The sequence below is a fragment of the Talpa occidentalis genome, unplaced genomic scaffold (assembly GCF_014898055.3).
Source record: "Talpa occidentalis isolate TD23 unplaced genomic scaffold, MPIMG_talOcc4v2.1 talOcc4.16, whole genome shotgun sequence".
NCBI classification, from domain to species: Eukaryota; Metazoa; Chordata; class Mammalia; order Eulipotyphla; family Talpidae; genus Talpa; species Talpa occidentalis.
In genome coordinates, this window is record NW_023601653.1 from 50,183,733 (window position 1) to 50,197,416 (window position 13,684).

Below are 13,684 nucleotides of genomic sequence, written 5' to 3' on the forward strand. Positions count from 1 at the left end.
ACTCCACAGCAAGGGGTCGATGACCCACAGAGAGCAACCTACCATGTGACTCTGTAGCCATCCCACCAGCGTTTCTGCTGTGGAATCTGGTATCTGGCACCTCAGGCCTTCCTTCTCTTCCGTCTCCATCATCTCTAGCAGCCCACGCAGGTCCTCTACCAAGTGCAGGGCTCGCAAGCTGCCCATGAATGGGGAGGTGGGAGACTGGCAATCAAAGATCCCATTGGAATATTCCAGTGCCTTAGAACCTACACACACAATCAGAGAGTACAATGGGGTTTCCATCAAATCTCAGACTAGAGCTGATTGTGACAAGCCAACCCAGTCACTGAGGAACAGTCAAAACAAAGAAGAGGGAAAACAGCTGAAACAATCAGGTGCACCTCTCCTAGGCACAGTGGTTGAGGGTAAACATCGAAGGTCAGCCACGGAGCAGGGAGGCCAACCATGCGGTGCAGCACAGGGTGTGGTGGCCGTGGCAGAGGGTAAGCTGACCCAGCAGAAATGAAGATGGCAGCAGCCAAGGCTGGGCTAAGCCATATACTGAAAAGCACACCCAACTTTTAGGGACCACCCCGTCTTCAGATCCCCTAGGAAGGACCTACGTGGGTGTGGACATGGCTTGGCGTAATCTCAAAGGTAAGTGGGCGGCACGCAGCAGTCTCACCAGGTGTATCTCTGAAGTTCGATGAATAGATCACAAGTTTGTGAATGCATGAATGACAGTGCGTGAGTGCATGTGTGTGTAAACATCTCCCCAAGTTTGCTTGCAGCTTAGTGTTTAATGCCCTTGCTAACATCAAGTTTGAAACATCTGGAGATGGAGCCCCTGCCTGTGTGGACCATTCACAGATGCCTCTTCACCTCTTGGATGGTCGTTTTCCATTCTGTCAAGCAGACACAGTAACCTCCTACTTGAAGGTCAGTAAGGCTGAGGGGAAGGCTGTGTCCTTCCAAGTCCAAAGTTCTTACCATGAGTGAGACCCGTGACCCAGTGAGCATGGTGCCTCTCCAGCCAGCACTATGGCCTTATCCACTCCAGTGATGGTGAAAGGACAACTGCTTTCAGCTAATCTACTCCACATGCCACCTTAAAACTGGGCCAGACAATCTGGACCCAAATCTGCCACCCTGTAATAATGGTAATCACTAACATGGTAGGCTTGAAGCTAAAAGTTCCTCCTAACCCGCTAAGTCAATTCCCTGGGGACCCCTGCAGGGTTGAGATGAGAAAAACGTAACTGAGCAGAGTTGTCAGGAGGAGAGGGGAACCACGAGCAAAGAAGGCCAGATGGGCAACAGTGTCCTGCCCAAGCAGTTCAAGCACCAGAGCCACCGACAGTATTGCTACTCACTCACAGCCCCCCAAGAAACCTTTATCGAAGTCTCCACCACAAGAAAAAAAATGCGAATTTAGAAAAATTTCTCAAGTGTTCGCAGTCATTTCTCCTCTTCTCTCTCATATCAGCTGGAGAACTACTGACGTTAATTAAAAAACATATAAACCCAGGTCCTATCCATAAAGCTCTGGACTCACTCCGTCTGAGGAGGGACCTGGCTAAAGCTTGATTTCCATTAATAATTCTGTATTTGTCCTGAAGCCCTGCCAGGGTTAAGGAATGAATACATTAATCCAGTGGAATAGATAAAATGCAAACCCTTCAACGACTTCCAAAAATATCACTTCTCTTGACTAGAGTTTCTCTGAGCTTGTGAAATTCCCACCTCTGCTAAGAACCTAGTGTTAGTTCTAGTTACCTTTTCTGAAATTGAGACAGCCCAATCTCTCTTCCACATAACAGCCCTTCAACTCTTTGAGAGAATGCATCCTGTCTTGAGCAAGATTACACTCTCTCAGGTTCCACTTGACCAGTTCCTTCCCAGATGTGGGTGCTAAACACCTCGCCTTCACACACCCTCCTTGAGATAAGCTTCGCTTGCCCATAACCCTTTGAAAATTATACTCTAAAACTGAACACAACCCTGCAGGCTAATCTACAGACTGAAGTGTAAATAAAACAGGAGGCCAGCTATGACCTGCCACTGCCCTTCAGAGAAGGAAGACGCCAAAGAGGAAGACGCCTTTGGTTTTCTCCAACCACCAAAACAGAGGGGTGTCAATTTTATGACCACAGAGATAAGAAGGTGGGGCCAGGGCAGCTGGAATCCAGGAGGGCTAGAGGGCCCCCACACCCTGCTTCTCACCATCCTGGGAGCCCAGACTTAGGGCGCCACCACTCAGGGAGTTGTGAGGGAGGGAGTGGGTTCACTGAAAGCAGCACCCTGAGAACACAAGGGTCAGTGGCTACGGCTTGTGCTCAGCCTCCCAAAGAGGGACTCGCTGAGAATTCTCACCAGGGAGTAACATCATCAAGTCTGTGCTTCGAAAGGTAATTCTTAAAGTCCACAGAAGAATGGGCTAGAGTGGGAGAGCAAGGCTGTCGGGGACACCATGTGAGGGGGTGACCTGCACAAGGCAAGGCAACTGCAGCACAGACAGGACGGACATTAGAGGGGATAAAAGGGAGATAAGACTGCGAGAACTTGATGAACAAAGTGCAGGTCAGGAGAGACAAACGCATCTTTGTAAGAAGTGGTGTGGATGGAGGTGTGAAATTAGCCAAGATAAAGGTGATAAGGCGCTTCAGAAGAAAGGGAATAAGCTCAGTGCTTGAAATGCTGAGACTGATGTGGCTGCAGGATGCTTCAGGGGAGACGTGTGGTTGGTAGTTATAGACACGGACCTGAAGTTCATAGGCTGTGAGTCCCGGTGGAGAAGCTCAAGTAGAATGCAGGGAGGATACCAGAACCTTCAGGGTATCGGGCAGGACAGGACCCAGATCTGCAGGCTACCTGCACCAGCATCCCCTGAGATGCAGGCCCATCATCCTGGAACAGAAGCCTAGGAAATGGACTTCTGGGCATTGTACAATGAAATCAACACTCACTCTAGTAGATAATGGAGAGACAAGATGGACAAAGACAAAACCATGGGAAACCTACAAGGCACTGGGAGAGCCAGAAAGTGGAAAGGCAATGAAAGTCCAGAGGGCAGAGTGGACATCAGTACCCCGTCCTCGGGAGGCCATGGGTTACCTGCTATGATGCCGTCCATCTGTTCCAGCGCCGCGGCCAGCATGTCGCTTGCGTCACTCATCATTTTGTTATTTGTCAAGGGCAAATTCCAACCTCGTTCTGAAAAAAATCACAATGTTATCATTACATCCTTTAAATGACACATGCTTCCTGGCAGGGACAGATCATTCAGCTTCAAATGGTAACTCCACCTGGCTGTCAATCACACAGAGAATATATCTGCAGTGGTACAGGAGCAGGAAGCCAACATTGCCTCTGTTCTCTAAGTCCCTGGGTCTACCTGGTTGATCAAGTAAGTAGGAACGTGTTCATGGGCTCACAGCATTGCAAACCCAGGGCCATGGTTTCCATGCTGTTCTCTGAGGAGCTCTAGGTCTCCATGAAGGGCTTCAGGGCTGGTTGTGATCTTGGCTGAGGCCACACAGGGGGCGTAGTTAGCCAAGATGACTTTGTCCCTGCACTGGCCCCATCCAAACTCTGCCTTAATTCTTCCTTTTTGTTTTGTTTTCCTGTGTGCAGATATTTCTTAAGACCCACCCGAGACAAGGGTTTCTGACCATATGAACTAAACACATACACCCTGGTACTTTGTACCGTTATCAACAACTCCCATGTTATGAGAGTTCATATATTTACACAAGTTATTCACAACCCTTGACTATGATGATGACCCTATAAAATGGGAAAATTCATCTCCATTTCCTAAACAACAGCAAAAATCTCTGTTGATTTCTGTTGAACAGAAACATGGCCAGTAAATATAGCAAGAAGATGTTTTTAACCTATTGATAGGTCTGTCTGATTTCCACTGTAATTTCGAATTTCTGCTGTCCTGTCAAAGGGTATGTAGATATTATATTGTGTCCTGATCTACTCATTTGACTACCTATTAAAAATGGACTGAAATTATCCTTGCAAAATAGCTAACAATGAAATAGGAAATAGTCAAGATTATGTGATGAATTAGTGCTAATTCATTTTCAAATGAATTAGTGCTTTGCAGGTACTGGACTACACACGCAGGTAAATTCTCTCAATGAGACTAAACAAGGCTCTTGCTGCTCTGCAGCCACAGTGGTGCAACCAACCCCTGGGAGAAGAAGGTGCTGACACAATCTGGCACACAGGGGCTGCTTAGGAAAGTACTGCCCTCGCTCCCATGAAGCCACACCTGCCCTCCTGTTAGAAATACAGTCACCGTGCAGTGTGCCGCTTCTTGGATTTGTTCTCTATGGCGCCTTCTTGTGACACCATATAATGGTGATATAATATGACTTTATAGTTTTTATAGAGTTCACTTAAGATTGCCCAGAACTTGGGCCTCCCCGGTGGCGCAGCGGTTGAGCGCTGGGTTGCGAGGCTGCCCGCTGCCTCTGCGGCGCCGGTTCGATCCCCGGCTGCTCCCCGCCACCGGAGGAGGGTCCCACATGGCGCGCAGACCTCTCCTGCCGCCCGCTGCTCCCCTCAGCAGTGTACTTCAGTCCTTCTGCCTGCTCTGCTCCCCGCTCTGGCTCTGGTGAATTCTCTCACCCTCCCGCGCTTCTGACTGTACCCAGTGCATGTACAAACAAAACAAACGAACAAACAAACAAATAAATAAATAAAACATGCCTCTACAAAAGAAAAAAAAAAATTAAAAAAAAAAAAAAAAAGATTGCCCAGAACTTTATGTTCTCCCAAAAGTGTAAAATTCCACTGCCATTTTATGTGGAACAACCACTGCATGAAAATATCCAAGGCCCACGTACACCCAGAAATAAGGGGTTTAACAGGCTTACGTTAGGGACCCAGAGGGATGCTGAAAGGTACCTGAACTTTTAGTAAGCACACAATCCAAACAGGTGGGGCTCAATTTGTGGAAAACAAAACAGAAAACAATTTAAAAAAAACACTCTAGGTTGGAAAATTTGAGGCATGATAAAGGAGAATGTAAAGGATTATATGATCCCTGAATTTCACATAACTGAGTGGCTTGCTTTCCCTTTCATCCTAAAAGCAGCACTTCAAAGAACTCTAAATGCTATGAAGCTGAATCTATATACAAATAAAACACAGAGACACCCGCTGGTTTCGGCCGTAAACCTGAGGTAGGCTAAGGAAACCAGGGCAGGCCCATGGCCAGGGAAGCTCAGGCCACCTTGCCAGTTCAGAAAGACAAAGCTCAGCATTGTTGGAAAGCACATCGTCAGGGCCTGAGCACATCTCCAGGTGTAGTGGATAAAGATTTCTTTCCCTTTCATTCAGTGAGGATTTTAAATGCTGTGATGCTGAGGTATGAGAACCCAGGCCACGCTTTTCCAAGATGTGAAGAGCCAGGAGTTTTTAAAATGTCCAATATGTTAAGAGACCAATCCTTTGTTTAATGAAAATATGAGAGTGAAGCTGCTGTGAAAGCTTACAAATGCTTGCTCTCAATCTCTACACTTATCACAAAGCAACGCCCATGCAACTGCATAACAGGAGACACCACTGGAGCTGGGAGAGGTTTGCCAGTTAAACAGGGTTTCGGGAGTCAAATATCTCTTTAATAAATTAAAAGTAGCTAAATATAGTTTTCTGATTTGTTGGTATTCCAGGTGTAGAATTTCTAAAAATTGATGGAAAAATGAGAGGGGTGAAGAGATGAATATAAATATAGCAAAACATTTTTTTAAAGATTTATTTATTTTTATACAAGAACTGGGGTACAGGCCAGAGGCACAGGAGGGTGAGAGGATTCACCAGATAGACAGCGGGGAGCAGAACAGGCAGACGGACTGAAAGCACTGCTGAGAGGAGCAGCAGGCATGACAGGAGAGGTCTGCCACACCATGAGGTAATCTCCCAGGCCAGCAGGGAATCGAACCCGCACTGCAGAGGCTGCGGACAGCTCCACAGCGCAGTGCTCAACCCACTGCGCCACTAGGGAGGCCCAAGCAAAATATTTTCAACACACATATGGATGGATGGATGGATGTGAAGAAATGCATGATGTAAATAATAAGGAGTTCAAGACAATAAAATGTTATTTCATACACAATCAATTGGCAAAAAAAATAAAATGACACTACCAAGTACTGTAGAGGATGTGTATTCGCAGAATCTCCTATAGAATATGAAAAGGACTACAACTCAACATTCACTTTTAACCTAGCAATATTTATCCAAGTTATAGAAACATGAGCCACACACAAAAAATGTTCATAGGACTCTTCACAGCGTCAGAAATGTGGAAATAACCACAGGCCCATCCAGAGCAGAGGAGATGCATAAACTGGTATATTCATAGGATGGAATTACTCACAGTGGTCATAACCAGCTTAAGTACTGTAAGTGTGGTATGGACAAATCTGTGCAATATAATAGCAAACCAAGTCTTTGGTAAACTCAACAAGACTTTTTATAAAGTTAAAAAAAAATTCACACATATTAGAAATATATATGGATTCAACATAACTATACAAAAAGAAAAAAAGGAATCATAACACATAATTCAGGATGGTGGCTACTTCAAGCTAGGAACGCAGCACAGAATAGAAGGAGGGGTCACACACCTAGTTAAATGAAGGGTGCTGTCAAGTTCCTGAGGTAGGGAGCAGACTCAAAAGTGCTTATTACATTTTTTAAAATGAAAAAATGAGAATCTGATAATGATAGAACAGATTTTATTAGACCAACTGTCCCACAAATAGCTATACAAAATGATGGTTAAGATACAAAAACAATTTTGAAGAAATTTTAGAGCAACCAAAACCAGGTGGGAACTGGAGGGAAGCCTGCTCTTGTGGAAAGGGAATTATGAAATTCTCATGTTACCTTTTCACCTGTGTCCTTGTCCCAGGGGTGCACAGTGGCTAAAACTTGTTAAGAAAACTATTATCTTACTGGCTCAGAGGAGAGAAAGGGTAAATTCCTTACAATATACATGAAGATGTTAAATACTCCTTCATGGTATTCTGATAAGAGACTATCATGTAGTCTGTTAAAACTATATAATAAAGAGATATAAAAAAAGCCACTGCATTGTTGAAATGGAATACTAATAAAACCCTCAATGCAACAGCAGGCAATAATGGCAGAACAATGAACAATAAGAGAAAGAAATCAAATAGCAAGAGAACAGACTTAAATACAACAACATACTAATTACATTAAATATAAATAGAATAAATACTAGTAAGAGCCAAAGATTGTGAGATTGGTTTTAATTAAAAAGATAGATCTAACAGTATATATACTGTTAATGAGGTATGTTTTCTTTTTTCTTTAAAAAAGAGGTGTATTTCAAACATAAAGAAATAAACAGGGAGGATAAGTGAGACATCATGTACACTGTAAGCCTGGGAAAGCAGGAGTTGCTGTACCAATAAAAGAAAAGTATCGGGCCTCCCTGGTGGCGCAAGGGGTTAAGATGCAACCTATGAAGCTATCTGCAGTCACTGCTGCATGAGTTCAATCCCTGACCAGGGAGCTACCCACATGGCCCAGAAGATTCTTCTGACTCGCCCGCTGCTCCCCTCAGCAGTGTATTTCAGTAGATCCGCCTGTTCTGTTCCCCACTCTGTCTCTGGTGAATCCCCTCTCCCCCCACACCTCTGGCCTGTACCCCAGTTCTTATATGCATAAATAAATAAATCTTTTTTTTTAAAAAAGTATCTTCTCAACAACAAGTATCACTAGAAAGAAAGGGGGATATCTTATAATAATAACAGTCAACTCATCAGGAAGTCAGAACAATGACAAATGTTTTTGCAACGAATAATGAGCTTTCCAGACACAAGAGCAAAACCTGGCACATCTAAGGGAGAATCACACAGATCCACTCCCTGGATATTTAATGCGACTGTTGATGTGTTGGTTTAAGTCTACTGTCCCAGATGTCCTTTGGCCCTTCCTTTCAATCTTCTTTTAGAATGGGAGACAAAATAGAAGGAAAGAAACCCAGCAATAATAAAGATGATTTGAGCAGCACTATCAATCATCCCGATCCAATTCACTTTATAGAATGTTCCAAGTCCAAGTTATATTCACTAGGCTAGGCTAACTCTGCAGACCACAAAACCAGTCTCAACAAATTCCACATGGGTTTTAAAGGACCACACAGAATAAGTACAGCAACTTGGCATGATAAAGTACTAATGCTAAGAACAGAATTCCCATATTCATTAAAATTCTGACTTATCCCTGGTTTGAGTTATTTTAGAGATGGACTAATTTAGTGAGTATCTGTGTTCATGAAGTTCCATCAATTTCAAAACAAAGTATTTTTTTTTAACAGAAAGGCTAATAAAGGAACTTCAGAAAGTCCCACACTCTAAAAAGATTGTCCTGTGTACTCAGAAACATTTTTGGAAGGAGTCCTGTGACTGGATGCCCTCACACACTGAATACAATGGGACATCATCCCAATACGATGCAGAAATGCTATGTTTAAAAAAAGAAAACAACATTATACTGAGCAAAAACAGCCAGACACAAATAACTTTGGACTCATGTGACTCCCTTTATATGAAATTCAAGCACAGACACTTTTGGTGACAGAAATTAGAGTAACACTTGTAGGAAATGACAAATGATGAAATGAGAGATGGGGTGGGCTTCCTGCTCACTATCTTGATTGAGCTGTTGGTGACACAAATTTATAGATTTGTCAAAATTCATATTTTTGATGTGTGGCATTTTACTGCATATTAAATTTCACCTCAAACTTTCAAAATGAGGTAAAAAGTGGATTGTTAGAAATGAGAAAAGAAAAGCTTTGTCAATGAATGAAATAAATGGGTGAACATAAGCAGGACATGTAGAAGAACACCAGGGATCAAGGACAGTGAACAGTCCACAGAATGTCCACTTTCTTTGTTCTCATTCTTTGCTTACCCCAAAACCTGCTGACTATAATGTGGTTTCTGGGTAGACAAAATCATAGGAATTTAACGTCATCCAATAATAACAGCAAATTCATCTGTGGGTCCTAAACAGCTAACATTTATCTCCTCTGTGTGTTTTCCAAAGGACAAGGGATAGGAAACAGCCACCACAGCAAAGCGGTGGGACATGGGTTCCTGGTCATAGATCTTTGTTGGGTGATGTAAACGGACCAGCTCTGTTGGCAGAAGTCCTCAGTCTGGTGCTTTCCTGTTGCAGTGTTCTAATAAAAACAAGCTTTTAGAAAAGTCTTAAAAGAGCAATCTCCTGAGGATAACACCTACTCTGGTAAAGGACAGAAAAAGACCCACATAAGAACTATTTCAAGTTTGATCAGGACCCACTAACAGCAGATCTGAATTAAGTCCCCCTCTCAGGGAACGTCCCATCAAAGGGCAAGGTGGCAAACAGGTTGGCAGAAACCCTCGCTCTTGCAGCCCTGCTGACTGACTAATGTGGTAGGCCAGGCTAGCCACCCCGGCTCTCTGACAGGAAGAAAGGAAGGCTGCAAGGAGACTAGAAACCTTGTCATTCCACTTTATGCGAATGACATTTGTCTCAGCTTCCACAGTTTTCTTAGGTAAAAGGTTCATCTTTGAAAGAGAAACTTTCAATTTTGTGCCCAGAGATGAATACAATCACTGAGATTGAGACACTTAGGAGAAGAAATCCCTTTAGTGAAAGAATGTTTATACACATTCAACCAGGCAGGTGGAGCACCAAGCAGTTATGTGATCATTATGAAAATGAAATATATACAACACCCACAGATTTCCCACCAATTTTCCCTCCAAGGTGTTCCCCAGGGTTAATCAATCACACAATGACTTCCAAGGTAGGTAGCTCTGGATGGCTGTGGACGCTGAGTGGTGAACTCAATGGAGCACAGACTCATACTGATTCTCAATGAAGAGTTCCTACATAATCTGAAACTTGCATCATGTCATACCATGCAATGTACTGCAATTAAAAAAATGATAAAGTGCCTTAAAAATGGAGAGACAAAAAGGGAGTAGGAAGGACTAGGGATCTCAAGGTGAGGCCTCAAGAGTAGCAGCAGAAGCAACATCCCAGAACTGTCAGAGGTAAACCCTCGGCCCCACCCACAGCCTCCCTGGTGATGTGGATCTGCCCTGCATGGCGGGGGCAGGGGCATAAATGTCCTCGGGGACAGGCGCCACCTGGTAAAGTTGCAACTGGCTCCCAAGGTAAACAGGGCAGAGCCGCTTTCCCCAGCCCTCCTGCTTCTCTCTGAGGATCCAAAAATAACAGCTCTGAAGAAGCAACTCAGGCTTCAACTCCAACAGCCTTGCCCTTGAAACTTCAACTACGAAATCTGTAGGACGCCAACATTTAAAGATTCTTACGCCAGCCTCCTTGTTTCCCGAGTGTCTGCTATGTATCTGTCATCACATTTTTCGTCCTCCCCACTGAGCCAGTCCAAACCCTTGTGCTTCCAATCTGCTCTTACAACCTCCACATTTAATTGAGAATCATTTGAAAAGGGCAACATGGTGAGAAGTGAGGGTTGGAGGCAGGGGAATGTGGAAAGCAGACAAGTTCCGAGGGTCTGGGTAGAGGGGTGAGAGTGAAGGTTACAACAAGCATTTGTCAAACTGTTAAATAAGTACAATATTGAGGCTATTAACTGGAAATGTGAACAATGTATTTGCTATTGAAGAACTATAGTTTTTGTTACAAGTTATCTTTTTTTAAGATTTATTTATTTATGCATACGAGAGCTGGGATACAGACCAGTTATCTTTTAAAGTTTCTTTATTTTTCAGAGATGATTAGCAAAATATAGATGAGCTAATATCTGGAATTTGCTTTAAAACAATGAAGAGAAAAAATATGAGAACAGACGAAAGGAGTTTAACCACTAGCTTAGAGTTGTCAGAGGTGGGTAATAAGTCTACATTTTTATATCTTTGAGAATTTCCATAATCAAAAGTTTACATTTTTTTCACCCACATCTTTAGATTTTCTAATATCCTTGGCCACGAAACATTGTTTTAAGTATTTTATTTTCCTATCATAATCTCCAGCATACCAAGGGCTCACCAAATATTTGCAAACCAAATGACAAAATACTTATTTTAACCACCTGCATAAACACACACACCACATACACACAGAGAGAGAGAGAGAAAATGGGACAACAGCCTCTCACAGGCAGAGCTGTGAGACAGAGCACAGGAGAGGGGACAGTCACAACTGTGAGTTAGTAAAATGGAGTCACAGAAGATGAAGGGATAGAGATGGTATGTATTTAAAGAAATGAGGCAGCAACAGAAACAGCACAAGTAGGATAGAGATAGGTCTCCTGACTCTATGCAACTAGTATTTATGAATAACAACCAAGAGAGTTGATAAAAAAGCTCATATGTTGAGACCAGATCCTTTACTTTTTTCAATAAAAGGAGAGGAGGAACAACACAGGGCGTGTGGGAATCCCAGGTTCCCTTTCCACACATGTCACACAAAGGACAGACAATCCACAGCTAAATTCAGAAGCAGGGAAACAAAAACAAGTGGCAAAATCACAACATCACTGTTCAGAGTTTGCTGAGAGAGAGACTTATGCAAGGACCTCACACAGGACTAGGAGGTACATAACACACCTCCCAAAGTCATCCAGGATTTGAGAACAGCTTTGTCGCACTAGTGAAACTGCCTAATAAAACATTCGACTGACATGTCTAGTGGGTGACTCGGGCTTAGCAAGAACTAGGTCTCCTCCTCCATTTCTCCTGCCAGGTCTCAAATACTTAAGGACACCAGCACAGACATGTCCTACCAAGTGGAAGTGCTCCGTGTAGGCAACCATGTGGCCCGGCTTTCAGGGTGTAGAGACATGCTATACTGAAATCACCCTCATCTTTAACCACAAGGCAGACCTACTGAGCGGGACCATGGAGGTAACCAAGCTGGCATGGAGAGACATATCCATGTTATTCTGATCAGGCCCAGAACAACCTCTAGAGCTTCATGATATAAATGTCTTTTTGTATCTGCTATTACTAGTAAATCACTGGGCTGGAAGTATTTTCAGAAGTTGTCCAGAATTTTGCTTCTAAATAGGACAAACAGACCTGTTCGAACTTGGAGGCAAACCAAGTGGGGTCTGGGCCACTCATCTGGCTGTGTGGTCACCCAGGGTGCCCCACCTAGCGCGTGGAGGGGCCACCAGTTTCCAACTGCACAAATGTTCTTGGAAGGCCAAGTGTCACATTCACCATCTTCTCCATTAACACCCTGGGGATATATAAGTCTAGAAATGCCTTCCAGGAGGACAGTTTTAAACATGTTTTGTTTGCAGAGTGAAATGGTTGGGTGAGTGAAGCACAGAGAGTAGCTGAAAATCAGATTGGTGACATTGCCGCCCCATCCACATGGGCCACCCGGGAATTCAAAGATTATGCCTCAGTACATTCCAGTCCAGGACCACTGACCAAGACCATGTCCATTTCTTCCTTCCTAATTCGTTTTTTCCCTGTTAAAGTTTCCTCGGGGTTTCAAAAGAAAGGCATCCTTCAGAGCTCCTTGCCTTGGTGAAGATCCACCCTCCCTTACGGGCCCCACATGCTTCCCTCAAGGTGCCCAACACCAGTTCCTTCTCCTTCCCGTCACACGGGCTCGCTCTCCCTCAGGACATGCCTGTCCCATGAGGGGTGAGAGCACATGCACAAATGGACCCAAGCCACCCACTTGAATGTGTCATGGTGTCTTGCACAGAGGGGTAACCTAAGCAAAGTCCTTCTAGGTCAGTGCTTCTCCAGATGGAATCCGCCAGCAGTGGTGCTGAGGGTGCAAATTCCAGGCACCACTCCTGGCCCATTAAACAGGGGCACTTCTGGGGACACAGATCTGCATTCTCCACACCCAATGACAGGTGCCCGCAGCTGTAGCAGAGGAAGGCCACCTGGGGAACAGCACAGACCTAGATCACGCTGTGTTTCCTGAACATCCAGCAGAGAGGGAAGTCCTGAATTGGGATGAGCAGAATGAGAAAAGCTTCTCCTGTTCTGGACCGGGAGTCCACTTGCTAAATGTATTTTGAAAACTACATCATTCATTTATTCATTCACTCAATCAATCAACCAACAAATCTTGCGTCGACTTCCTGTCCTTGTGTCTCCCCTGACCTCCAGGGTTGGAGGTGGTTCATCAGTCCTAATGAATTTGACCTTTTTACCTTCAGTCTTGATTTCTGGGATTTAAGACCCATTTGGAGGATTGCATCTGCCTGTTCCTCTTGGCCTTATTCATTTGTCACTGGCTAATGTTTACATTAGCGCCCACAAAATTTAAACAGGGACTTTTAAGTGTAAAAAGAAAAGACCAAATTAGCTGCCAAGTGGCAACTGTTATTTATAACTAGGGACACATGGTCCCCCAGCCAAGAGTATGTCCTGGCTTTCATTACCAAAGCTCAGCCTGCTCCCCTACAACCAACCGCCCTCAGCCTCCAACTCACAACTGGGTACAGGAACCCCACGCCCAACCCCACCCCCAAATACCACAGATACAACAGAGCCAGTCAAAATAGTTCCTACAGAGCTAGTGTAAAAGAGGCAGATGGAAGTTCAGAAACAAGAGATTGTTAAATCCCTTAAGATGAGGCAGTGCACAGGAGTAACGAGGATGTCTTTCCTGAAGTTAGCGATGGGCTTTCCCCAAC

The 13,684-nt window shown here is 44.1% G+C and overlaps 1 protein-coding gene across 10 annotated transcripts in view; it reads right to left on the minus strand.

The window, feature by feature from the left end:
* PPFIBP1 (PPFIA binding protein 1) overlaps window positions 1–13,684 on the minus strand; it is a 136,766-nt gene that overhangs the window by 43,289 nt on the left and 79,793 nt on the right. For all 10 annotated transcript variants that reach the window (XM_054696333.1, XM_054696336.1, XM_054696340.1 and 7 more), the window contains 2 exons: window positions 3,097–3,195; window positions 43–248 (listed from right to left, as the gene is read on the minus strand). In XM_054696333.1, coding sequence (XP_054552308.1) covers window positions 43–248; window positions 3,097–3,160 — 270 coding nt within the window. In that variant the 5' untranslated portion in view covers window positions 3,161–3,195. The remainder of the gene's footprint in view (window positions 1–42; window positions 249–3,096; window positions 3,196–13,684) is intronic.